Source organism: Equus quagga, chromosome 7, assembly GCF_021613505.1.
Source record: "Equus quagga isolate Etosha38 chromosome 7, UCLA_HA_Equagga_1.0, whole genome shotgun sequence".
Taxonomy (NCBI): domain Eukaryota; kingdom Metazoa; phylum Chordata; class Mammalia; order Perissodactyla; family Equidae; genus Equus; species Equus quagga.
Genome location: NC_060273.1, coordinates 37,225,546 through 37,251,049, shown reverse-complemented (window position 1 = coordinate 37,251,049; position 25,504 = coordinate 37,225,546). Strand labels below are relative to the sequence as shown.

Here is a 25,504-nt window from a genome sequence, read left to right as displayed (position 1 = left end):
AGGATTAGCCCTGGGCTAACTCCTGCTACCAGTCCTCCTCTTTTTGTTGAGGAAAATTGGCCCTGAGCTAACATCTGGACCCATCTTCCTCTATTTTAAATGTGGGACACCTGCCACAGCATGGCTTGACAAGCGTGTTTAGGTCCACACGTGGGATTGGAACCAGTGAACCCCATGCCGCCAAAGGAGAGCGCACGAACTTAACGGCTTTGCCACCTGGCTGGCCCCTCTTTCCTTTTTTTAAGGCAGAATGATACTCATTATATGTACATACCACATTTTCTTTATCCATTTATCTGTTGATGGATATGGATATTTCCACATCTTGGCTATTGTGAATAGTGCTGTAATGATCATGGGAGTGGTAATATCACTTTGAGATCCTGATTTCAATTCTTTCAGATAAATACCTAGAAGTGGAATTACTAGATCATGTGGTAGTTCTGTTTTTAATTTTAGTAGGAACATCCATACTGTTTTCCATAATGACTACACCATTTTTCATTCCCACCAACAGTGTGCAAGGGTACCAATTTCCCCACATCCTTGCTGACACTTCTCTTTTGTTTTTATTTTTTTTTTTTGATAATAGCCATCCTGACAAGTATGAAGTGATATTGTGGTTTTGACTTGCATTCTCCTGATGATTAGTGACGTTGAGCATCTTTTCGTATACTTGTTGACCATTTGTATGTCTTCTTTGGCGAAATGTCTGTTCAAGTCCTTAGCGCATTTTCTAATTGGGTTATTAGTTTTATGTTGTTGTGGTTATTGAGTTGTAGGATTTTCTTATATATTTTACAGATTAAGCCCTTGTCAGATACATGGTTTGCAAATATTCTCTCCAGTTCTTTAGGTTGCCTTTTCACTCTGTTGATTCTTTCTTTTGCTGTGCAGAAGCTCTTTGGTTTGCTGCAATCTGACTTGTCTATTTTTGGTTTTGTTGTCTATGCTTTTGGTGTCATATTCAGAAATATCATCGCTTAGACCAATGTCAGGAAGCTATATCCCTGTTTTCTTCCAGTAGTTTTATGGTTTCAAGTCTTAAATTTAAGTCTTTATTCCATTTTGAGTTGATTGTGTATATGGTGTGAGATAAGGGTCCAATTTCATTCTTCTGCATGTGGATATCCAGTTTTCCCAACACCACTTGTTGAAGAGACTGTCCTTTCCCCATTTATGTGTTCTTCACACCTTTGTTGAAGATTAGTTGACTATGGATATGTGGATTTATTTTTGGGCTCTCTATACTATTCCACTGCTCTATATGTCTGTTCTTATGTCAGCACCACACTGTTTTGATTACTGTAGCTTTGTAATATTTTTTTGGAATCAGGAAGTGTGATACCTCCAGCTTTATTCTTCTTTCTCAAGACTGCTTTGACTATTAGGGGTCATTTGTGGTTCCATAGGAATTTTAGGATTGTTTTTCTATTTCTGTAAAAAGTGCTATTGGGATTTGAATGAGGATTGCATTGAATCTGTAGACCACGTTGGGTAGTATGGACATTTTAACAACATTAACTCTTCCAATCTATAAACATGGGGTGTCTTTCCATTTACCTGTGTCTTCTTTAAATTCTTTCATCAATGTTTTATAATTTTCAGTGTGCAAATCTTTCCTCTTTTGGGTTAAATTTACTCCTAAGTATTTCATTTATTTATTTTTTGTTGCTTTTTGAATGGGATTGTTTTCTCAATTTCCTTTTCATATAGTGCATTGTGTATAGAAATGACTGATTTTTGTATGTTGATTTTGTATCCTACAACTTTGCTGAATTTTTTTTATTGGTTCTAACAGTTATTTTGTTGAGTTTTTGGAGTTTTCTACATATCTATATTATTAAGAGTTTAAATCATGAATGGATATTGAACTTTATCAAATGCTTTTACTATGTCTATTGAGATGATCATGTGGTTTTTTAATTGCATTCTGTTAATGTGAGGTATCACATTGATTTGTGTATGTTGAACCATCCTTCTATTCCAGGGATAAATTGTATTTTGTCATGGTGTGACATCCTTCTAATGTGCTGTTGAATTTGGTTTGCTAGGTTTTTTTTTTTTTTTTTTTGGGTGATGAAGATTGGCCCTGAGCTAACATAACATCCATTATCAATCTTCCTCTTTTTGCTCGAGGAAGATTGTCACTGAGCTAACATTTGTGCCAATATTCCTCCATTTTGTATGTGGATGCTGCCACAGCATGGCTTGATGAGTGGTGTGTAGGTCTCTGGCTGGGATCCAAACTGGCAAACCCCAGGCCACCAAAGTGGAGTGTGTGAACTTGACCACTATGCCACTGGCCCAGCCCTGGTTTGCTAGTATTTTGTTAAGGATTATTGCATCTATGTTTATCAGGAATATAGGCCTGTAGTTTTCTTTTTTGTGGTGTCTTTGTCTGGCCTTGGTATCAGGGTGGCGCTGGCCTTAGAAAATAAGTTTGAAAGTATTACCTCTTCTTCTAATTTTTGGAAGAGTTTATTTGAAAAGGATTGATATTCATTCTTTTTTGAAGATTTGGAGGAATTCACCAGTGAAGCCTTCTGGTCCTGGGCTTTTCTTTGTTGGGATGTTTTTGATTATTGATTCAATCTCCCTACTTGTTATTGGTCTGTTCATGTTTTCTATTTCTTCTTGATTCATTTTTGGTAGTTTGTATATTTCTAGGAATTTATCCATTTCTTCTAGGTTATCCAATTTGTTGGCATATAATTTTTCATAATTGTCCCTTATGATCCTTTTTATTTTTGAGGTGTCCATTGTAATGTCTCCTCCTTCATTTCTGGTTTTATTTATTTGAGCCTTTTCTCTTTTTCTCTTAGTGTAGCTAAGAGTTTGTTAATTCCGTTCATCTTGTCAAAAAACCATCTCTTAGTTTTGCTGATTTTTTTCCTATTCTCTATTTTTATTTACTTCAGCCCTAATCTTTATTATTTCCTTCTGCTAAATTTGGTCTTCATTTGTTCTGCTTTTTCTATTGCCTTGAGGTGTAAAGTTAGGTTGCTTATTTGAGATCTTTCTTCCTTTTTAATGTGGGCATTTATCAATATAAACTTCCCTCTTAGTACTGCCTTGCTGCATTCCGTAAGTTTTGGTACATTGTATTTTCATGTTTGTTTGTTTCAAGATATCTTCTAATTTCTCTTTTGATTTCTTCTTTGACTTCTTGGTTGTTCAAGTTTATGTAGTTTAACTTCCGTATATTTGTGAATTCCCCAGTTTTCCTTCTGTTATTCACTTCTAGTTTCATATCGTTGTAGTTAGCAAAGATACTTGGCATACCTTCAATTTTATTAAATTTGTTAAAACCCATTTTGTGGCCTAACACATGATCAACCCAGGAGAACGTTCTGCATGCACTTGAGAAGCATGCATATTCTGCTGCTGTTGGGCAGAAAGTTCTGTATATCTCTGTTAGGTCCGTTGGGTCTATAGTGTTTTTCAAGTCCTCTGTTTCCTTGTTGATCTTCTGTTCGCATATTCTATCCATTATTGCAAGTGGCATATTGAAGTCCCCCACAATTATTGTATTGCTGTCTATTTCTCCCTTCAGATATCTGTTAATATTTACTTTATATATTTAGGTGCTTTGATATTGGGTGCATGTCTATTTATAATTGTTATATCTTCCTGGTGAGTTGACTCTTTTATCATTATGTAATGTTCTTCTTTTTCTCTTGTGAGAGTGTTTGACTTAAAGTCCATTTTGTTTAATATAAGTATAGCCACACCTGCTCTCTTGGTTACCATTTGCATGGAAGATCTTTTTCTATCCCTTTACTTTCAACCTATGTGTGTCCTTAAATCTAAAATGAGTTTCTTGTAAACAACATATAGTTGAGTCATTTCTTTTATCCCTTCAGCAACTCTGGCTTTTGATTGGGGAGTTTAATCATTTTACATGTAAACCAGTTACTGATCAGTTAAGATTTCCTATTGCCACTTTTTAAATTGTTTTCTATTAGTCTTGTAGTTCTTTGTCCATCTTTTCCTCTGTTGTTGTCTTCCTTTGTGTTTTGTTGAGGTTTTGTATTGATATGCCTCAATTTCTTTGTTTTTCTTTTGTGTAACTTCTATACAGATTTTTCTTATGGTTACCATGGAGATTACATAAAATATCTTATAGTCATAACAGTCTCTTTTAAGCTGATAAGAACTTGAATTCAATCACATACAAAAACTCAACTTTTACTTCTCCCCCCAACGCACTTTATGTTCACGTCGTCATAATTTACATCTATTTCAATGCATATCTGTTAGCATATTTTTTAGTTACAGTTATTTTTAGTATTTTTGTATTTTAACTTTTATACTAGAATTAAAAGTGATTTAACCACCATCATGATAATGTTATATTCTTCTATATTTGTCTACATATTTACTTTCACCAATGAGTTTAATACTTTCTTATGCTATTGTGTTGCTGTTTCTTGTCCTTTCATTTCAACTGGAAGAACTCTCTTCAGCATTTCTTGTAAGCGCGGATCTAACTGTGATGAACTCCCTCAGCTTCTGTTTGTCTTGGAAAAACTTCATGTTGCCTTCATTTTTGAAGGACAGTTTTTCTGGGTAGAGTATTCTTAGTTGGCAGGTTTTCCCTTTCAGCACATTGACTATATCATCTCACTCCCTTTTGGCCTGCAAGGTTTCTGCTGAGAAACCCACTGATAATCTTATGGGGCATACTTTGTATGTGACAAGTTGCTTTTCTCTTCCCATTTTCAAAATTTTCTCTTTTTCTTTGACATTAGATAATTTGATTATAATATATTGGTGTGAATTTCTTTGAATTCATGTTATTTAGGTTCTTTTGGGCTTCTTGGATCTGGAAGTCAATTTCCTTTCCCAGATTCAGAATTTTTCAGCTGTTATTTCTTTGAATAAGCCTTCTGAGACTTTCTCTCTCCCTTCTTCTTCTGGGACTCCCATAATGTGAATATTGGTCTGTGTGACAGTGTTCCATAAGTCTCTTAAGATTTCTTCACTCTTTTTCATTCATTTTCTTTTTTCTTTTCTGATTAAATAACTTTCAATGAACTGTCTTTAGTTTGCTAATCCTTTCTTCTGTTTGACCTAGCCTACTGTTGAATCCCTCTAGTGAATTTTTCAGTTCAGTTATTGTATTATTCAGTTCCATGATTTCTGTTTGGTACTTTTAAATATTTTCTATCTTTTTGTTGAAATTCTCACTTTGTTCATGCATTGTTCTCTTTACCTTGGTAAGTAACTTTATTATGGTTATTTTGAATTCTCTGTGAGTAAGTTATAAATCTCCATTTCATCAGAATCCATTTCTGGAGATTATCTTGTTCCTTGTTTGAAACATATTTTCCTGTTTCTTCTTCTCCCTTGACTCTGTGTATTGGTGTCTGTGTATTAGACAAAGCAGCCACTTTTCCCAGTTGTCCTGGACTGGATTTGTACAGGAGAAGACTCACACCCATTCACTCAGAGTTTCTTGAGGCCCCTCAAAACTTTGTGCTATTCCAACCTGCCTACTTTCGTTGTATCCCCCAGATATCTAGGGCATGCCAGGTCCCATCAGTCCCTTGGGACAAGGGAGACTGAAGCTAATGCTTCAAGCAACCCCCAGAAAAGCTGGATCATTTTATGCTCTGTCCAACTCTTTCCCACCCCTGGGAGAATCTAGGAGCTGGAGTTTTTGTCTGCTTAATCTGTGCTGAGCTGGGAGGAGGAGCTATGGTGACTACCAACCTAAGCCGGTCTTTGTTCTTTCCCAGGCAGCTAGATTCTGCTGGTCTTATCAGCATTCCAAGACTGACAAGATAGAAGCCAGTCTTCTGGGGAGCCTCATGGAAAAATTGGGGTTCTAGACAAGTAGACCAACTCTCTCTTTCCCTTAGTAGAAGCTGGGAGCTGGGGTTCTCTTCCTGATCATATGGCACTCTCCCAGGGGTAGGGATCCTGCCAAGAGAGTGTCCTGAATCTGCCTACAAGCATTGGCAAGTCTAATTTTGTGTTCTCCTGCAGTGGAGAAGCCTTTCAATTAGTTTTTGTATTTCTCACAGAGGGAATTAGTCTGTGAATTGTTGCTGAATCTTTGTATTCATGGGAGGAAAGATGATCCAGGGCTTCCTACTCCACCATCATAAAGATGCTACTCCTGAAGGTTCTCTTTTTATTTCTATCTAGATAGGTTGTAGTTTTATTTTTATAATTCCACTTTTGTTTAAGAGAATTTAATTTGTTTTTATTATGAAGTATTTCACACGTACCGGAGAATATATATAAAATGTATATGACATATCAAGAATAATAAAACAAACATCCGGGGCTGGCCCCGTGGCCGAGTGGTTTAGTCCGTGCACTCCGCTGCCGGCGGCCCAGTGTTTCATTGGTTCGAATCCTGGGCGCGGACATGGCACTGCTCATCAAACCATGCTGAGGCAGCATCCCACATGCCACAACTAGAAGGACCCACAACTAAGAATATACAACTATGTACTGGGGGGCTTTGGGGAGAAAAAGGAAAAAATAAAATCTTAAAAAAAAAACAAAAAAAAAATCCACATAACCTCCCACATCTAATAATTGTTTTTGTAGTGAACTGATATTCTTGGTCTCTGTCTCTCAGATCTGTTCAAATTTGCTGTAACCAGAAGTCCAGGCCACTCTTGCTGTTCAGTTAAAATCTTCAGGACCCTTTGTGTGGTGGCAAAGCTGCAAGTGACAGAAGGAAAAACAATCTTTTCTCCTGGGACCATGGGACATGTTCATTTGCACATTTTTGCCCTTTATCAAGGTGTAGACAGGAAGCCATTCTGACTTGTGATCTCTCAGTTTATTGTTCCCCTGATATTCTCCTAGCCCAGAGTGAGGGCTTGTGAACAGGCCACACCAGGACCAGATACCTTACCAGGTACACTTTCCCCCAAGACTACACTGGCCTGGAGTGCGTTCCAAGGAACCATGCGGTACTGGATCAGATACTAGACTCTATAATGTTGATCCCTGCTCCTCTCCAGCCCAGAGATGAGCCAATCCTGTAAGTGTTTTCTCTTCCATCAATCAAAACAGAAACTGCAGCCACAAGCACACCTCCCATGTGCTGCCATAGCCTAATGTGAAACAACTATCCCACGTAAAACTAAGAATGCTCTCAACCTCTCCAAATGAGACAAGCAAAAGTCCCATTCAGCTGTATATTCAGCTTCAAATCCAGGATTCCTCTTCATCAGGAATGGATGCATATCCTTATAATCCTGAAACTTTTATTTACATCATAAATTTAATCTCTACCAACACACCCACCATACAATGGTGGAGGGGGAATAAGTCACCACAATATAAACTCTAATTTAATTAAAGGAAAATCAATGTACACGGTCATGGGTTAAGAGCACAAAGTTCATTTGGTGGGCAAAGATAGCAAGAAGTCATGTTCTGGGTAGTGCAGTGAATTCTCTGGTCAGCCGAAGAGTTGCTTTGGTTTTGTCTTTTGGAAAGGGTGTCTTTTATCCATTGTTCTCCAGGGTCAAGCCTCAGGAGGGATGATTTGAGGTGAGTCCCCTTCTGGGGTTGCGTTTTTGCACCTTCCCTTCTGTTGATTTGGTTACTAGTATCTTAAATTGCCTTAGTCTATGAGTGATCACAGTCCTTGATTACTAGCTCTGGAGTTCTGTTATAAAACAGCTCCATTTCAGTCTCAGTAGCTGCCAGGCCATTCAGTTCCTCTGGACTTCATTAGTTGAGTAGTAATTGTATTAGCTTCCTATGGCTGCTGTGACAAATTTTCACAAACTTAGTGGCATAAATAACACAGTTTATTCTCTTACAGTTCTGGAGATCAGAAGTTATTAACATGGGTCCACAAGGCTGCTTTCTTTCTGAAGGCTCCAAGGGACAGTCCCTTTCTCTGCCTTTTCCACCTCCAGAGGCAGCTTGTATCCTTTAGCTTATGGCCCCTTCCTCCATCTCCAAAACCAGCAGCACAGCCTCTTCAATTATTTCTCACTTTGGCTCTGTTCCTCTCCTTCCATCATCACATCACCCTCTGTCTTCTGTAGTAAAATCTTCTTCCTCCCCCTTGTAAGGACATTTGTGATTAAATTGAGGGCTGCATAATCTAGGATAATCTGATAACCTCCCTATTTTAAGATCTTTAACTTACTCACTTCTGTGAAATCTGGTTTGCAATATAAGGTAACATATTCAACGGATCTGGAGATCAGGACGTGGACATCTTGGAGGGTTGTTATACAGTTTAACATAATCATGACTCTCAAGCTCACACTTCTAATTCTATTACAGATGGCCCCTGACTTACAATGGTTCAATTTACAATTTCTTTACTTTATGATGGGGAAAAAGCAAGATGCACTCAGTAGAAACTGTACTTTGAATTTTGAAGTTTGATCTTTTTCTGGCCTGGCAATATGTGGTGTGATCCTCTCTTGTGATGCTGGGCAGTGGCATCAAGCTGCATTCCCAGTTAGCCACACGATCACGAGGGCAAACAACCCATACATTTACAACCATTCTGTACCCATCCAATCATTCTGTTTTTCACTTTCAGTACAGCAGAATTACATGAGATATTGCATACTTTATTATAAAATAGGCTTTGCATTAGATGATTTTGCCCAACTATAGGCTAATGTAAGTGTTCTGAGCGCGTTTAAGGTAGGCTAGGTTAAACTATTATGTCTGGTAGGTTAGGTGTATTAAATGCATTTTTCACTTAGCGATATTTTCAACTTGTGGTGAGCTTATCGGGACGTAACCAGGCCGAGTGCATAGACTCCCTCCCACATCCACCACCACAAGCACACAAAGCATGGGCTTTTTCTACTACTCTTCCTATTTGGATCCTTATATTCTCTGGTCTGTATCTGTGACTTTGTGTTTCTCAGAATATGAGACCAGAGACCTCTGGGCTCCAGGATGGGACTTCTTGTCATAGCAAACACCATGTCTTCCCAGAAAAGAATCTGCCATATCTCACTCCTTTTTCCAACCCACCTTTATGTCTGTGCTTTTCTACAGGTTTTCATTTTCCAGAGGTTTCTGTGGTTGAATTGCTTCTTCCTGCCAACTTAGCTCAATTAGAGAGGGAGCTCCCTAAGGGATGTTCTCATCTCCTTCTTCTATAACCCTCAGTAGCAGTGACTAAAGAGCTCACCCGCCCCTGAATCTTTATTGGAAATCTGGGATGGAGACTGTGGCAGTGAAGTTGTGGAAAGAAGGAAGAAGAAGAGGAAAGGGGACACTTACTCAGAATGCCAGGTTCTAGGAGGGAAGCAGGACTTGTGAGGGGTCCTCAAGCTAGAGATGTGAGGGTTGAGTGCAGGCCCGCACACATATCTGTGTGGGAGTATGTGGGAGGGAGAGAAGATGATAGTGGAAGGAATAAGCCTGAGATAAGGAGAGAGTTGAGCTAAACCAGAGATCTAACTTTACCTTCACAGGAGATGCTCCTTTCAAATAAATATGGTGGTGACTCATACCCCAGGCCGATGAGTGACAGACAGCATGATGGTACAGGCAGAACAGGCCTCCTGGGTCCTACCTGGCAGAAGGGATTAGCCTTGGGGAATGGAAATCTCCTTCCCAGAAGAAAGTGAGGGAAACATAAACCACTGATAGATTTCTCTTTCTCTACCCACAGATCCTCTATTTCATCTTGTCCTTGCCTGACAGCACCATCCATCGGCCCCCAGGACCCCGTGCTGCCTCTAAATCTGCCTGCAAGCCCACAGAATATCCCTCCCACTTGTCCTTTCTCCCCCAGGAGCTCGCCAACCTGACCCATCTTCTGTACTGGCCTCCAACCCCAGGGGATGAAGGGGACATTTTGGCCTCCACCAGCCCCCAGACCTCCACCTACCGCCTAAGGGGTCCTGCCCAGGCCAGCTATGCCCTGGGAGGCTACCTGGAGGCCATCCTTGTGGCCAGAGACCACCGGGGCAGGCCCAAGACCCATGGTGGGGATCTGTTTCGGGCACAGCTGCTGGGTCCTGGCTTGAAGGCGGGGGTCCCTGGGGATGTCCAGGATCTGGAGAATGGCACATACCTGTTGTCTTTCCCTCTGCTCTGGGCTGGGCAGGCCCGTGTACAAGTGCGGCTGATCCACTCCAGTGAGGCAGTTGGGGTTCTACGAAGAATCTGGAGAGAGAAAAGGGCCACAGTTGATTTTAGAGGGTATTTCCGGGGACCCACCGGAGCTGAAGAGACTGTGATTTGTAATGTTGACCCCCAGTCAACTGGAGCAAAAGGGCCTACCTGCCAGTACAGGGATGTGGTTTCAAGTGAGCTCTGGTTCTGTGCTCAACCACCTACCCTGCCCTGCAACTCTTTGGTCGGACACTCAAGTGGGAGTTACCTGAAAGTGACTTTACCACATGATGAGGCCCTGCTGGCATGGTAAGAAACTCAGAATCCAGGATGTCTGCCCCAACCCTAAGCCACACCCTTCCTTCTACATATTGTCCCTGTGACCCAATGCCCTTCCCTCTGTTTACATCACTCATTTACTTATACTCTCATTCAACACATGCTTATTGAACACCTGTTATATGACAGACATTTCCAGACTGACATATACTACATTATACCAGTCAGCCTATCAATTGGTCTGAGGTTTAAAGGAAAAATACGAATTATCCAGGGAAGATAAGAGATAAGGTATTCAGGACAGAGCAAACGACATCAGGGCAAAAGTGGCTTGAGTGTGTCATTCATTTATCTAAATTCCTATCTTCACTTAGATTTTCATCTGAACATTCCTTATTATTTTGTTAGATCTTCAATTATTTAAATAGATTTTAAAGATATTTGTCCATAACTTTAAATCATTCTCAATGTAAGAGCTGGTGTGAATACCTGGGTCTGCCATATTACTAGGAAAAGGAAGTCTCCATTCGATTTCATTTGTTTCTGCTGGTATCTTCTCAGAAATAGGTTCCTCCTATTTCTTTTAGGATTTCCTACCTTTTTCTAGTTTCATGATCCGGAACAATCAATCCATCTATTTCAGTCTTTCTTATATGGAGTAAAAATTGTTAAGACTATAAATTTCCTTTTGACTACAGCTTAAACTGTATCCTACAATTTTTGTATGAGAGCTTTGTTTTCATTCAGTTTTACATGTTTTATCATTTCTACAGTGAATTCCTCTTTAACTCATGAATTATTCAGGAATTATTTTTAGTTTCTGAATAGAAAGTAGGGAGGTGGCTATCTTTCTATGTTTTTTTCTTAGTTTATTTGCACTATGACAAGAAATATGGTTTCTATGATATTGGTTCTTTGAAATTTGTTGAGAATTTATTTGTGATGCAGCAAATGCCTGATTTTTCCCTCATAGTCTATGTTTCCTTGAAAATAATTTGTATTTTCTATTCCTTCAGAATGGAATTCTGAACCTATTTGATTTAGCTTGTTATTTTTTTTATCCCAAACATGTATATGTTCACTAATATTGTGTCTGCTTAATCTATTAGTTTCAGACATAAATGTATTACACTGTTTTTATAGATTTGACAGTTTATACATTTCAAGGCTATATTGTTTAGTACATTCAACTTTGTGATTGTGTTTTATGTTATTAGTAAATTATTCATTTTACTTTCTTGCTTTTTGTCTTATGTTCTAATTTTTACAATGAATATTGCTATTACAGCTTTCATTTGCTTAGTATTTTCTTGGTATACTTTTTTCATGTCTTTATATTTCAAAGTTTCTCTGTGAAATAGTTTCAGGCAAGTCTCTTGACATGACATTGTGGGATTTGTTTAGACCTAGTTACATAAATCATGGAAGAGACTAGATCCATAAACATAACTAACTTTATCTAAACATAGTAGGTATTCAAACCAATGGGGAACATATTGGATAGTAAATAAAAAGAAAAGAATGCGATTAGATCTAAACCTCACAGTATATGCATAAAGATTAATGCCAGGGGGATTAAAAACCTAAATGTGAAAAAGCAAGCCTTAAAACTCAAAGAAGATAATAGCAGGAAATATCTTTATGATTTTGGATTAGGAAAATGTTATTTTAGGTATAACAAAGGCACAACTCATAAAATAAAATATTCATAAATTGGGCAATATATAAATCAAAAATGTTTCCATTACAAAAAGTCCCATAAACATAGTTTAAGTCAAGATGTAGACTGGAAGGTGATATTTTTGACATAAATAATTGGTACAGGATTAGCACTTACAATAGATAAAGAAATCTTATAAGGAATACTATTCAGCCATAAAAAAAGAGAATGAAATCTTGCCATTTGCTGACCACATGGGTGGACATTGAGGACATTATGCTAAGTGAAATAAGTCAGACAGAAGAAGACAAACACCATGTCATCTCACTTACATGTGAAATTTAAAAAACAAAAACAAAAACCAAGATCACAGATAACACAGAGCAGATTGGGGGTTGCCAGAGGTGGAGGATGGGGGCTGGGTGATTGAAGATGGTCAAAAGGTTCAAACATCAAGTTATAAAATAAACATCATGGGAATGTAATGTACAGCATGGTGACAATAGTTAATAATACTGTATTGCATATTTGAAAGTTGCTAAGAGAACAGATCTTAAAAGTCTATCATTATAAGAAAAAAAGTTTAACTAAAAAAAAGAACTCTTACAAAACAATAAAAAAATTATACAGCTCAATAGAAAAATGGGCAAAAGATATAAACAGGAAACCACAGAAGAAAAAATTTAAAAATATACTCAAACTCATGAGTAATCAGGGAAATTTAAATTAAAACCAAAATATGATATCATTTAATCATTTTTATACTAACAAAACTTTTTTTTTTGCTGAGGAAGATTGGAGCTGGGCTAACATCCGTTGCCAATCTTCCTCTTTTTGCTTGAGGGAGATTGTCCCTGAGCTAACATCTGTGCCAATCTCCTTTTATTTTGTATGTGGGGTGCTGCCACAGCATGGCCTGATAAGCAGTGTGTAGGTCCGTGTCCTGGAATTGAAAGTGTGAATGCCAGGCTGCTCCAGTGGAGCACATGAACTTAACCACTATGCCACCAGGCTGGCCTCCCTCACAAAGCTTTTTCATCCAACAAAAACAAGTGTGATGAGGATATGTAGAAATGGAATATCTCATATACATCTGGTGAGCGTGTAAATAACAACTTTGGAGAGCAATTTAACGATACCTAGTAAAATTGAAAATTCATATAATCTACCATCCAAAGATTTGCTTTCTATGTAGAAATTGTAGAGAAACTTTCTCAGATGAGACCCAGGGCACATGTGAAAGAATGTTCATTGCAGACATTGTCTGTAATAACAAAATATTAGAAACTATCTAAGTGACAATCAATAGGAGATGGATAAATGAATTACAGTGTATTGGAACAATGGAATCATATAGAAGTTAAAATGAATAAAGAGCACCTATGTCTTATAATTTTATAATTATAAATCTTGAAAGCATAAGGAGTCAAGTAACAGTACACACATATGATACCATTTATGTAAAGTTTTAAAAGTTGCAAACAATACTATTGAATATTTTAGACACATAAATATATATAAAATGTATAAGATGTGGATGAGAATCATGAATGCTTACGATAGTGACTACATCCTTGTGGGCAGCGGAATGGAAAAGGCAGTAGTGTGGAAGGCGAATCTGTGGTAACTTTGATCTATTTCCTTTTTTTATTTAACTTTTTATTGTGAAATAATTGCAGACTCACAGGAAGTTGTGAAAATAGTATATAGAGTCTCGTGAACACTTTAGCCGGCTTCCGCCAATGATGACATCTCATATATGTTATACAACATGAAAACAGGAAAACTGACATTGGTAAAGGACTGTTAACTAGATTTCAGACCTTATTCAGTTTTTACCAGCTTTTACACGCATTTATTTGTGTGTGTGTGTGTGTGTAGTTTTTTGCAAATTTACCCCATGTATGGACTTGCGTAACCAACACCACAATCAAGATATAGAAATGTTTCATTCATGCTATCCCATTATAGTCATTCCCACACTCCCATTCCTGTCCCTGTCACCTGGCAACTACCAATCTGTTCTCCATCTCTATAGTTTTGTCACCTTAAGAATATTATATAAGTGGAATCATACAGTCTGTAACCATTTGAGATAGACTTTTTTCACTAAGCATAATGCCTTTGAGATCCATCCAAGTTATTGCATGTGTCAATAATCCATTCCTTTTTATTGCTGCCTGTTATTGCATTGCATGAGTTTGTTTAACCATTCGCCCTTTGAAGGACATTTAGCTTGTTTCCGGGGTTTGACTATTGTAAGTAAAGCTTCTATGAATATTCATATATGGGTTTTTACGTGAACATAAATTTTCATTTCTCTGGAATAAATGCCTGAGTGCAATTGCTGGGTTGTGCAATTGGTGGATGTTTAGTTTTATAAGAAACTGCCGAACTATTTTCCAGAGTGTTCGTACCATTTTACATTGCCACCAGCTATGCCTGAGAAGTCCAGTTTCTCTGTACCTCTGCAACATTTGGTGTTAACACTAGTTTTTATTTTAGCTATGGATTTCTTTCTTTCTAAAGAAAGATCTAATTCAAACGTGGCAAAATGTTAAAATCTGATAGAGCTGGATGTTGAGTACGCAATAAAATAACTTAAAATGTGCTTAGAAGGTAGGAGAAGAAGACAGATAACCATGGCAGATGTCTTTCAACAAGTTGTCCTATGAAGGAAAGGAACCTGATGGAGTTGTAGCTACAGGAAGAGGTAATGGAAGAGGGGCTTGATTCAGTGGAGTAGGTTGTGATTATGTTTATATTCTGGAAAGAAAGAACTCAAGGGAAGAAGTTAAAGATGGTGCAAAAAAGGAAAGTGGTGCCATCTAAAAGATACAGAAGGAGATAGCATTAGGGTTCAGTGTCACCTCTTCTTGTGAACATGGTAAGGAGGAAGTAAGGATGGGTGTAGAAGTTGATATGTTTTCTGGTAAGGGAGTTAATATTGAGAGAGCTCCTCTGTAAATAAGGAGGTACTGTCCCCACCTCTCTTTCTCCTGCCCTTGGATGTGAAGAGAGAAAGATAAGGTGAGTGCCCAGTCTCAGCTTTGAGGAATGGCAGAGACATCTAAGTGGAAACACATGAAATGACTGCCCAATAGTATTTCCAGCGTCACCAGAACTGGAGCCCATCAATTCTTTTTTTCTTTCTTTCTTTGGTGAGGAAAATTGACCCTGAGCTAACATCCATTGCCAAACTTCCTCTTTTTGCTTGAGGAAGATTGTCACTGAGCTAACATCTGTGCCAATCTTCCTCTATTTTGTATATGGGATGCTACCACAGCATGGTTTGATGTGCAATGCGTAGGTCTGCATCCGGGATCCAAACATGTGAACTTCAGGCTGCCAAAGCAGAGTGCGTGAATTTAACCACTATGCCACCAGGCCAGCTGGCTTCAGCCCATCAATTCTAGAGACAGCAGTTCATACATTTGTGCAACAAATATTTATTGTTATTTAATAGCTATTTGTTTAATTACAGCCTAATCCTATGGTCTGAGTTTTTTGTTTCAATTGAAAACATTGTTTTAAATCTACTTCATTAAGTGTAATTTACATACAGTGAAACGTACTTGTTTCCAAGGTGCAGTTCCATGAGTTTTGATAAATGTGTGTACCCATATAACTGTCACCACAATCAAGATATAGAACATTTGCATCGCACCTAAGATTCCCTTGCGTCCCTTCATGGCCAATTTCCCTCACTCATCTCTAGCCCCAGGCAAACAGTGATTTGTTTTCTGAAAGTATATATTAATTTTGCCTTTTCTAGAACTGCATAAAAATGGAATCAGACTGTATGCACTGTTGTGTCTGGCTTCTTTGCTCAGTAAAATGTTTTTGAGGTTCATCCGTGTTGTAGTTGTACATCAGTAATTTTTTCCTTTTTATTCATGAATTGTGTTGCATTGTATGGATATACCACAGTTTGTTTGTCCATTCACCTCTTGATGAACATTTAGGGTTGCTTCCAGGTTTTGGCTGTTATGAATAAATCTACCGTGAACATTGAGGTATAAGACTTCTGCAGGCAAATATTTTTGTTTCTCTTTGATAAACACCTGTGTGTGGAATTGCTGGAAGCTTTTTGTTACCATACTTTATTGTTTAGAACAGTTGTAGATTTACATAGAAATTGAGTAGATGGTACAGAGAGTTCCCTTATCTCCTTTCGCCCCCAGTTTCCCCCGTTATTAACGTCGTACATTGATGTGGTATATTTGCTACAATTCGTGAGCCAATATCGATGCATTATTATTAACTAAAGTCCACGGCGTATTTAGGTCTTTCTGGTTTTAACCTAATGTCCCTTTTCTGTTCCAGGATCTCATTCAGATACTTCATGACACTTAGTTGTCATGTCTCCTAAGGCTCTTGTTGGCTGTGACAGTTTCTCATACGTTCCTTGTTTTTGATGACCTTGACAGTTTTGAGGAGTGTTGGTTAATTATATTGTAGTATTCCTGTCTGTTGGAATTTGTCTGATGGTTTCCTTATGATGAGATGAGGGTTATGGGGTTTTGGCAGGAAGATCACAGAGGTAAAGTTACATTGTCATCACATCATATCAAGGGTACACACTGTCACCACGATTTAGGAGCCTTGATGTTGCCCTAGTCACTTGGCGGGGGCGGTGTTTGTCAGATTTCTCCCCTGCAAAGCTACTTTCCCCATCCCATCTTTGGACATCACTCTGTACAGCCCACACTTCAGGAGTTGGGGGTTATGATCCCTATTGTCTGAGCATTTATGTAACAAAAATGATTCTGCTCTGTGTTCCTTCCAGAATTTAGTGCCAGGAAACCTTTGTCTCTCCTGGCACGCTTGTCCATTCCCTTTGATCAGAGAAGAACTACATGCTCCAGCTCGGGTGTACTCTTATTACCTGGACTGTTAGTGAACTGAGGGCCAATGGGTGGGTTGATTACAGAAGGTCCTTCTCCCAGATTCCTCATACGATTTTCTCTTCCTTCCATCATTTTTTTGGAACTCCTTATTGTAATTGCCTCAAACTGTAAACGTGCTAATTATATTGTAACTAGCTCAAACCCTGTTGGACTCAGGAAGAAGAGAAATTACAAGCCAACCATTGTATGCCCATACTGGACTCAAGCTAACACTGGTTGCCTTCCCTCAATGCTCACTCTTGGTGTTTCTCTAGGAATGTGACAGACAAGGTGCTCCCACAGGGCATTTCTCCAATCCAGATCAGAATGGCAGCCACAGGGAACAGCAGCCTGGGTGAGTGGGACTGGCACATGCTGGGTGGAGGGAGGTAGGGGTAAAAGACTTAGAGGGGTTCTATTCCTTGACTGAGAGTTTAACCACAGCCCCCCTGCCAGGTAAGTGTAGCATAGTGGTTAGTAACATGGGCTGTAAAGTCAGACTTCTTGGGTTCAAATGCTACCACTGCCCACCACTATTCTTGATCACGGGTAAATTGCTTAACAATTCAGTGCCTCAGTGTTCCCACTTGTAAATGGAGATGAGAATCGTATTTCATGGGTTTTTGTAAAAGAATGAATGAAATAATACATGGAAAGCACATAGAAGAGTGCCTGGTATTTTGTAAGCTGTAAATGTGAGCTCTGTTCTGCTTTTTCCTTTCCTGTAGCCCTGTCCCCACAGCTCCCCTGCCGCCCTGGGCTCCCGGCCTCAAAGCCCTCTGGTTTCTACCACCAAGATGTGTGGCACTCACTGTCCTGCTCCGGCCGCTCCTTCTCCACTGCTGACAGCATCCTGGGCTGCCTGGCTGGCCACGTCATCCACATGATCGGGGACTCCACGCTTCGGCAGTGGTGGGAGTATCTGCGAGACAAGGTCCCCTGTGAGTGGCTGTGAAGGGAGAGGGCTGGACACCTGAAGCCCCATGTAGGAAGAGGTGAACAGGGAGGGCTCTGAGAGACAAGACTCCTGTGTTTGTGGTAGAGACATGGGGCAGGATGCTGGGACTTTTCCAAGGGCAAGTGAGCAAGGGAATCAGAGCTGGGAGGATGTAATTATTACCTTTCCGGTTTAGTTTACCAGAAGTTATGTAATGAGTTCAAATGACAGCATAAAAAAACACCTTTCAAATAATACAATTTCTGATAATTCAAAAACAGTCCCCCCCATTTAGTTTCTAATTAAAAACCCCATTTCCTCTCTTAAGTAAAATCAACATGTGAAGGACAGAAAGTTCAAACTTTTGTCTCCCATCCCACCTCAACTTCTTTCTTTCTTTTATTTTTTTTGCTTGCTGCTGCATCCTGACCAGCAGCTGGTGGAAATTTGGTTCTCTTTGCACCTAAAACCCAAGTGACTTCTGCTGAATGCATGTAGTTTCCTCAGCCTCTCCAAAGTCAAATTAATCTGTCCCCAAATCTTCCACGTGTACCGTTTGTCTACATAGTCAAGATTAATGGGAAACAGAAAACTATCACAAGACTTGTGAGTTACCTCCCATTTAGAAAAGAAAACCAACGCTTAGCATCTGTAGTGGTTATTTTAAGTAAGATGATGTCCTAAGCAAGCGGTACCTGGTACAAAAATATTACAAGTCTTGAAGATATGTGAGGAGGAGGAGGGTGGAACAGAAAAGCTAGCCAGAACGCCAGTCAGACTGGGGCTGCCGTTCACTGATCGTAATCTCTGTGAACTCAATTGCAAATTAGCAGCTGGCTAATTGTATCGCTTGCTTACCGCGTTTTTGAGGAAAGTCCACCTAAGCTTTTATTTCCCATCTCAGACAGAAATCACAGATACATTCCTGTCTTCCTGCAAAGTTTAGAAATTTGCCATACTGTCACCCTCGGTCACTAGGCCTAATTTGTGGTTCCTCTTTATTTTAAAGAGGTGTAATTGACAAACCATAAATAGCACGTATTTAAAGCTTAGAAGCTGATGTTATAACATATGTGTACACCCAGGCAACAATCTCCACAAATAAAATAGCATATCCATCACCCAGAAAAGTTTCCCCTGGCCTTTCCTAACTCCTCTCTTTCACCCTTCCCACTCCCTCACTTCCACCCTCCTTCCCCAGGCAACCACACATCTGCTTCATGTCTCATTAGCTTAATTTGCATTTGCTACAACTTCATATAAATGGAGCCATACGATGTGTACTCTTTTTTGTGTGTGGCTTCTTTGACTCAGCGTAATTATTTTGAGATTCATCCATATTTCTGCGTAAGGCATTAGTTCATTCCTTATTTATTGCTGTGTAGTATTCCCTTGTGTGGATATACCATTATTTGAATACCCATTCATCTATCGATGGACCTGTGGGTTGTTTCTAAGTTTTAGCTATAACAAATAAACCTGCTAGGAATATTTGTGTACAAGTCTTTGTATGGGTATACGCTTTCATTTCTCTTGAGTAAATATCTTAGAGTGGAATGGCTTGACCATGTGATAGGTGTATATTTACCTTTTTAGGAAACTTCCAAACTTTTCTCCAAACTAGTTGTATCATTTTACGTTCCCACCATCATGGAAACTTCTAGTTGCTCTGTATTCTCACCCATACTTGGAGAAGTCAATCTTTTAAATTTTAACTCTACTAATAGGTATGAGTGTTAATAATGGCCCAGTCAAGCATTTTTTATGATGGCTGCTTTAAAAACCCTTTTCAGATAATTCCAACATGTGAGTAACCTTGGTGTTTGCACTTGCTGATTGTCATTTCTCATTCAAGTTGTGATTGTGTGGGTTGTTGGCATCATGAAGGATTTTCTGTTGTTTGCAGGACCTTTTGAGTAGTAATTTGTGAGTCTCTGGATCTCATTTTACCTTCGTTTTCCCAGCAGACAGTCACTCTGTGTAGATGTACTGTGCAGGTCCAGGTGGGTGTATTTTCAGCTCCCTTTTGAGGCCTGCTGGTGCCATCCCAGTGAAAATGGAGCACCAGCTCCCACAGCCTCATTGTCACTGGGTGAAGGTGAAGTTCAGCTCCATACATTGCCCTGCTGACATGAAGGGCAGGGAGCACAGTGCCAACTAGCATTTCTGTTCTCCATCTTTTTTCTGCTATTTGGCTTCCAGCTGGGAGTGGAGGCTCAGATCCCTCCTGGAGTCAATTTTCTTTGATTTGATGTAAATATCACTTTGAATTCTTTCCATACTACAAAGAACCAATTAGCTCTCTCAGAGATATTTTTCAAAAACACTCAGTAGGTGGAATACATAGAATGGATACCACGTTAGAAAAATTAGTAAGCTAAAAGATTCTTCCAGAATTCAGGTCGTCTCCCTCAGCACTATAATATTCTGTAGAATACTCTTTACCCTGTTATAGTTAATAACTCTTTATATCCACTTTCTCTATTCAGATTAATGTGCAATTTCTTTCTCCTGATTGGACGTTGACTGAAACACTAGTAATTTCTAATGATTCAACTTTTGACATTTCTCATTTTTATAGTAATAAAAATAGCCCTGCAATTTCAGCGATTTTACACACTGAAAGTTTATTTCAAACCCACCCAAAGGCCAGTGAGTGTTTGGGAGCAGCCTTCCACATTGCTGTCCTCAAAGCTGTGACTTCAGAACCCAGGTCCCTTTCATCCTCTGTCTCCACTGTCCCCTAGGACCTCCCCAGAGGATCCTCTGCACCCAGCCCACTGATAGGGAGAAAGACAGAGAGAAAGTGAGAGAGAGAGTGGAGGGTTGTATGGGATGCTTTATGTCCAGGCGTGGAAGTGGTGTACGTCTTCGTTGCCCAAGTTCCATCACCACAACCTGGTCATGGTCCAAACAGAGAATTTGGGAAACATAGTCTTTAGACAAAGAAAATGAGGTCATGAGCAACTAGCTAGCCTCCTCTTCCCACGTACTTTCTGATGTTTTTCCAATACTTTCCAATGTATTTTCATTAATTTTAGTCATATCAGTTAACTGTGTTTATATTTTTATAATCATGTAAATATTTTTCTCTTCATAGTTAAAACTAATACAGTGATTTAAGTTCTTGTGTAGCCTTTTGTTTTCCCTTGTCTTTCCCTCTCTCCCACTTTGCCTCCCTCCTTCCCTCCTTTCTTTTTTTGCTTTTTCTCTCGTTTTTCATCAATACCTATTTATTGAGCACCTCCAATGTCCAGGCACTGTTCTAGGAATATGGCAGTGAACAAAACAAAAAATCAAGATTGCTGGGGCTGGTCTGGTGCTGTAGCGATTAGGTTTGCACACTCCCCTTGGTGGCCCAGGGTTTGCAGGTTCGGATCCCAGGCGTGGAGCTGGCACCATTCATCTAGCCATGCTGTCGTCCTGTGGTGGCCTTCCACTTTAAATGGAGGAAGATGGGCACAGATGTTAGCTCAGTGACAATCTTCCTCAAGCAAAGACAGGAAGATTGGCAACAGATGTTAGCTCAGGGCCAATCCTCCTCACACACACACACACACACACACACACACAATTCAAGATTCCTGTTTTGTTGTGCGTAAACTCCAGTGGAAAGTATCAGAAGCAAGTAACAAAATAAATATACATACAATTCCAGATAGTGAAAAGTTCTGTGAAAAAAAATATGAAAATGCAAGATGGAGAGGAGGAGGAAGATAGATTAGTCAGGGAAGGTGCTTTTGAGACAGTTTCATTTGGGCTGAGTCCAGAATGATAAGAAGGAGCCAGTTATGTGACGATCTTAGTAATAATCTCTGACTCATTCAACCCTCTGCCTCTTTCGCAATTATACCTGTGCACCTGAACACAACTGGAGGAAAACTTTCAACCATGCTGGCTGCTCCCTCTTGAAATGCATGCCCATGAACCTCCAGGGGCCCTAATGCTGCACAGAAATCAAGGTGGTTCTCAAAATGTGGTGCCTGGATCTCCCCAGCATCACATGGGAGCTTATTAGAAATGCAACTTCTCACACCCCACCCTAGACCTACTGAATCAGAAATTCTGGGGAGGAGCTCTGTCTGTGCTTCAGCATGCCCTCCAGGTGATTCTGATGGGCACTGAATTTCGAGAGCCACTGCTCTGGTCCCAGGTCCCCCAGATATCACTCTCCTAGTTGACTACTTCACAGCTTCTCCTCTCTCCTGAAAGCTGCCTCAACCTCGCACTCAGCTGATGATCTAACATATTTTCTTGAATAAAATGAGGCAACTGGAAATAAAATTCTACAGCCTCTTACCACATTTCCTCATCTACCAGCATCAGTATTAGTATTCTCTGTCTTCCCACCTGCTTTTGTAAATTAGCCCTCCATGCTCTTCTCCACGGCTGGTCCTTCAACTTCAGCTCCAGATCTCATCCCTTCTTGCCTACTCAAACACATCTCTCTACCAGTTTCCCCCTCTGCCTCCTAAATCATCTTTCCTCTGAACTGCGTTATTTCCATCACATGCCCACCAGCATATAAACATGTGACTTTTTACTTTGTTTTCATATTCTTAAGTATTTGAGGCAATTACAGACATCATGACATTCCACCCCCAAAATATTTCAGTATAAATCTTTTAAAAACAATATTTTTAAACATAATCAAAATAAGATTATCATGCCTAACAAAATGAATAATAATCCTTAGCTCTAATATCCAGCTGATATTCAAATTTCCTCTATTGTCCTTCAAAAATCTATACAGTTGTCTTTTCAAAGCCAAATCCATTCCAGGACCTGGTTGTTTGCTCCCTTGATTTCTTTAAATCCAGGCTAGTCCTTCCTTTCCTTCACCCTTCTTTAAGGAAAAGTCAGGACCAGTTGTCTTGTCAAATATTTCACTTTCTGATATTTCTGATTGCTTCCTTATGGTGACATTTAGTTTGCCCTCTATTTCTTATAAACTGGAATTTAGAGTTAAAGGCTTGATAGATTCAACTTGAGCATCAGCATAAGTGATGTTGTAAGTTCTGTTTGCAGCACGTTGGGGGATGTATAGTATCTGATTGTTTACCATGAGTGATGATAAGAACAACCACTGGATAAGGGGGTAAAAACCCGATCCCTCCACGGTACAGTTATGTTTTCCCCTTTGGACCAGAAAGGAATCTACTGGTGTTGTTTTAGCATTGTATGAATTCCAGAACTCTCCATTAACTATTCTCCTAATGATTTTAACACAGCTGACAATTATTGCCTGTATCAATCATTATATATGTGTTACAAAAGGGTGATTTTCTAACTTGATTGTTCTTTCTACACTATTAGCTGGCCTTTTTAAGTAAAAATAATGTTTTCTCTCATTAAGTGGAGCTAATAGGTTACCTTGAAAGATAGCTTCTCCTGGGAGGGCAAGAAAATGTTAAACTATTTCCCTTTAATTACCAAATTACCATTGAAAGAGCTGGTTTAAAATGGTGGCAAATGACTCCTTTTATGAATATCATTATGGATACATGGATTTTTATAACTTTCGTGTGATTGAACCTGTATTTTATTATAAAATCATTATTTTCTCTAAGTGCTTTCTTTCATTATTTTCTCTAATATTCTAATTTTCACAATCTCTGCCAAGTTGGCTCCTTTGTCCTTTTTGACAGACCTCCAGCATTAGAAAGGTTCCTTGATTTCTGGCACAGAGTTATTGTAGGTTCACTTTGTACTAGTCTGCCCTAGACCTGGAATTTGTTGATTCTTCAAGAATTCATGGGAAATTAGAAATTAATATCTGAGCTTTGTAAGTGCTCATTATTATTGGGGTATCATTATTTCTAGGCCATTCAACAGACAGAAGATGTAGATAGATGGTAGGCAGGTAGATGATAGATGGATAGACTAAAAATCATGAAGTCATATTGACATTTCAAATTGATTTTAGAATTAGTGTTTTATTTTATTTGAATTTATATTTGTATCTAATTTACATATACAAAAATCTAAATTTAAATATATAAACACAATTACTTACCTGCTGTATCCTATCATAGTAAAAGAAAAAAGTAATTTCAAAGTAACAATACCGCCATTACTAGTAACAATAAAACCACTGAATGCAGTTGAAAGATCTGTTTATAGATGACCAGGGCTGTGTTGAAAGGACTCAGAAGTCAGCTTGCACTGGACCAAAAATAAAAACAAAAGAGAACATTTGATTATCAACAAAGACAAAAAACTGCAGTGGATTGAAACACAACAGACATGCTTAAATCCACAGATTTATAATGATAACGTTTTGGACAATTTTAGGCAACCAACTTGTTATTTTAATAACTGATAAGTAAAGAGAATCAAGTCTTTATCCTGTCTTTCCTATATAACCAAATGGCAGGAGAGGGGAAATTTCTCTCTATAAAAATATTCCAACTAATAAATAAAGAAGGAATGGTAACACTAGAATATCATCATTCTGTAACCCCTAATGAATTAATGGAGTTAGTCCATTATCATCAACAGCTGCTCACATCACAGAGTGGAGCTATCCAGACAATATGTGGCTCCTGATGGAAGCACACAATCACTACCTGTGAAGCATTGCTCCCCAAAATGAAGCACTGCCCCCAAAAATGGAATCTGAATTCGATGAAACCTCTTGAGCTAACCACTAATTATGGGAAATACAGAGGATAGAGGAAAATGTTAAACACTATTGATGTTCAAAGCCAACTATGGGAAACTATAGAACAAACAACATGGTTTCTTTGACAAAGAATTGCAAGTGGAAAAAAAAAAGTAGGTGGAGGAGGGGAAGCTGATAGATTGAAAAAAATCTGAGAGACGTAACCACCAATCACAATGCGTGAAACTTGTACCATCTGAGCAAACTGCAATATTCCTTTGTAATTCTTTTTGTCCTTAGAATGCATCTCCCTAAGTACAAAGAATGGTATTGTGAAGTCACTTGAAATAAATTCTTTCTCTGTGTGCTTGTTATCAGTTTCATAAATATTTAGGTTTCTATCTTTCATTTATGTTCCCAGTTTCATGGATTGCACATTTCAGATTTAATTTTTGAATATGGATATACATGAATAGTTTCATATACATGAATCAAAAGTCAAAACTATACAGAAAATTACTCAGAAAGAAGTCTTGTTTCCATACCTTCCTCTCAAACTCCATTTGCCTTCCATCTATGGTAACTATTTTGTTGATTTCTTATTTATCCATCAGATATTTCTTTTTACAAATATAACCTTTTGTGCATCTGTATGCATGTCCTGGGAAGCAGGGGCTAGAGCTTTTATTTGTACAAGAGGATGGTACACAGTCCTGTGTCAACCCTTAAGCCTCTTCTCTCCTTCTCCCCACAGCTCTGAAGCCAGTGGATCTACATGCCATACATCAGGCAGGGCCCCTGATGGCGGTGGAGACCACTCGGGGCATCGTGTTAAACTGGCGAGCCCACGGCTGGCCCCTGCGCTGCCTCCGTGCACCAGTGGCCTCCTTGCATTCCGTGGCCAAGCAGCTGAGCGGCCTGGCCGGGGGCCCCCACATGGTGGTGGTGCTGGGCCTGGGTGCTCACTTCACCACCTTCCCTCCATCCATCTTTGTGCGACGACTGGCAGGAATCCGGGCAGCCGTGGCTGCACTGCTGGCCCGGGAACCCCGCACTCT

The 25,504-nt window shown here is 39.2% G+C and overlaps 1 protein-coding gene across 1 annotated transcript in view; it reads left to right on the top strand.

The window, feature by feature from the left end:
- LOC124242572 (NXPE family member 3-like) overlaps positions 1-25,504 on the top strand; it is a 43,312-nt gene that overhangs the window by 17,604 nt on the left and 204 nt on the right. The window contains exons 4-7 of the mRNA XM_046667741.1: positions 9,632-10,386; positions 17,181-17,260; positions 17,634-17,846; positions 25,201-25,497. Of these exons, the coding sequence (XP_046523697.1) occupies positions 9,632-10,386; positions 17,181-17,260; positions 17,634-17,846; positions 25,201-25,497 (1,345 nt within the window). The remainder of the gene's footprint in view (positions 1-9,631; positions 10,387-17,180; positions 17,261-17,633; positions 17,847-25,200; positions 25,498-25,504) is intronic.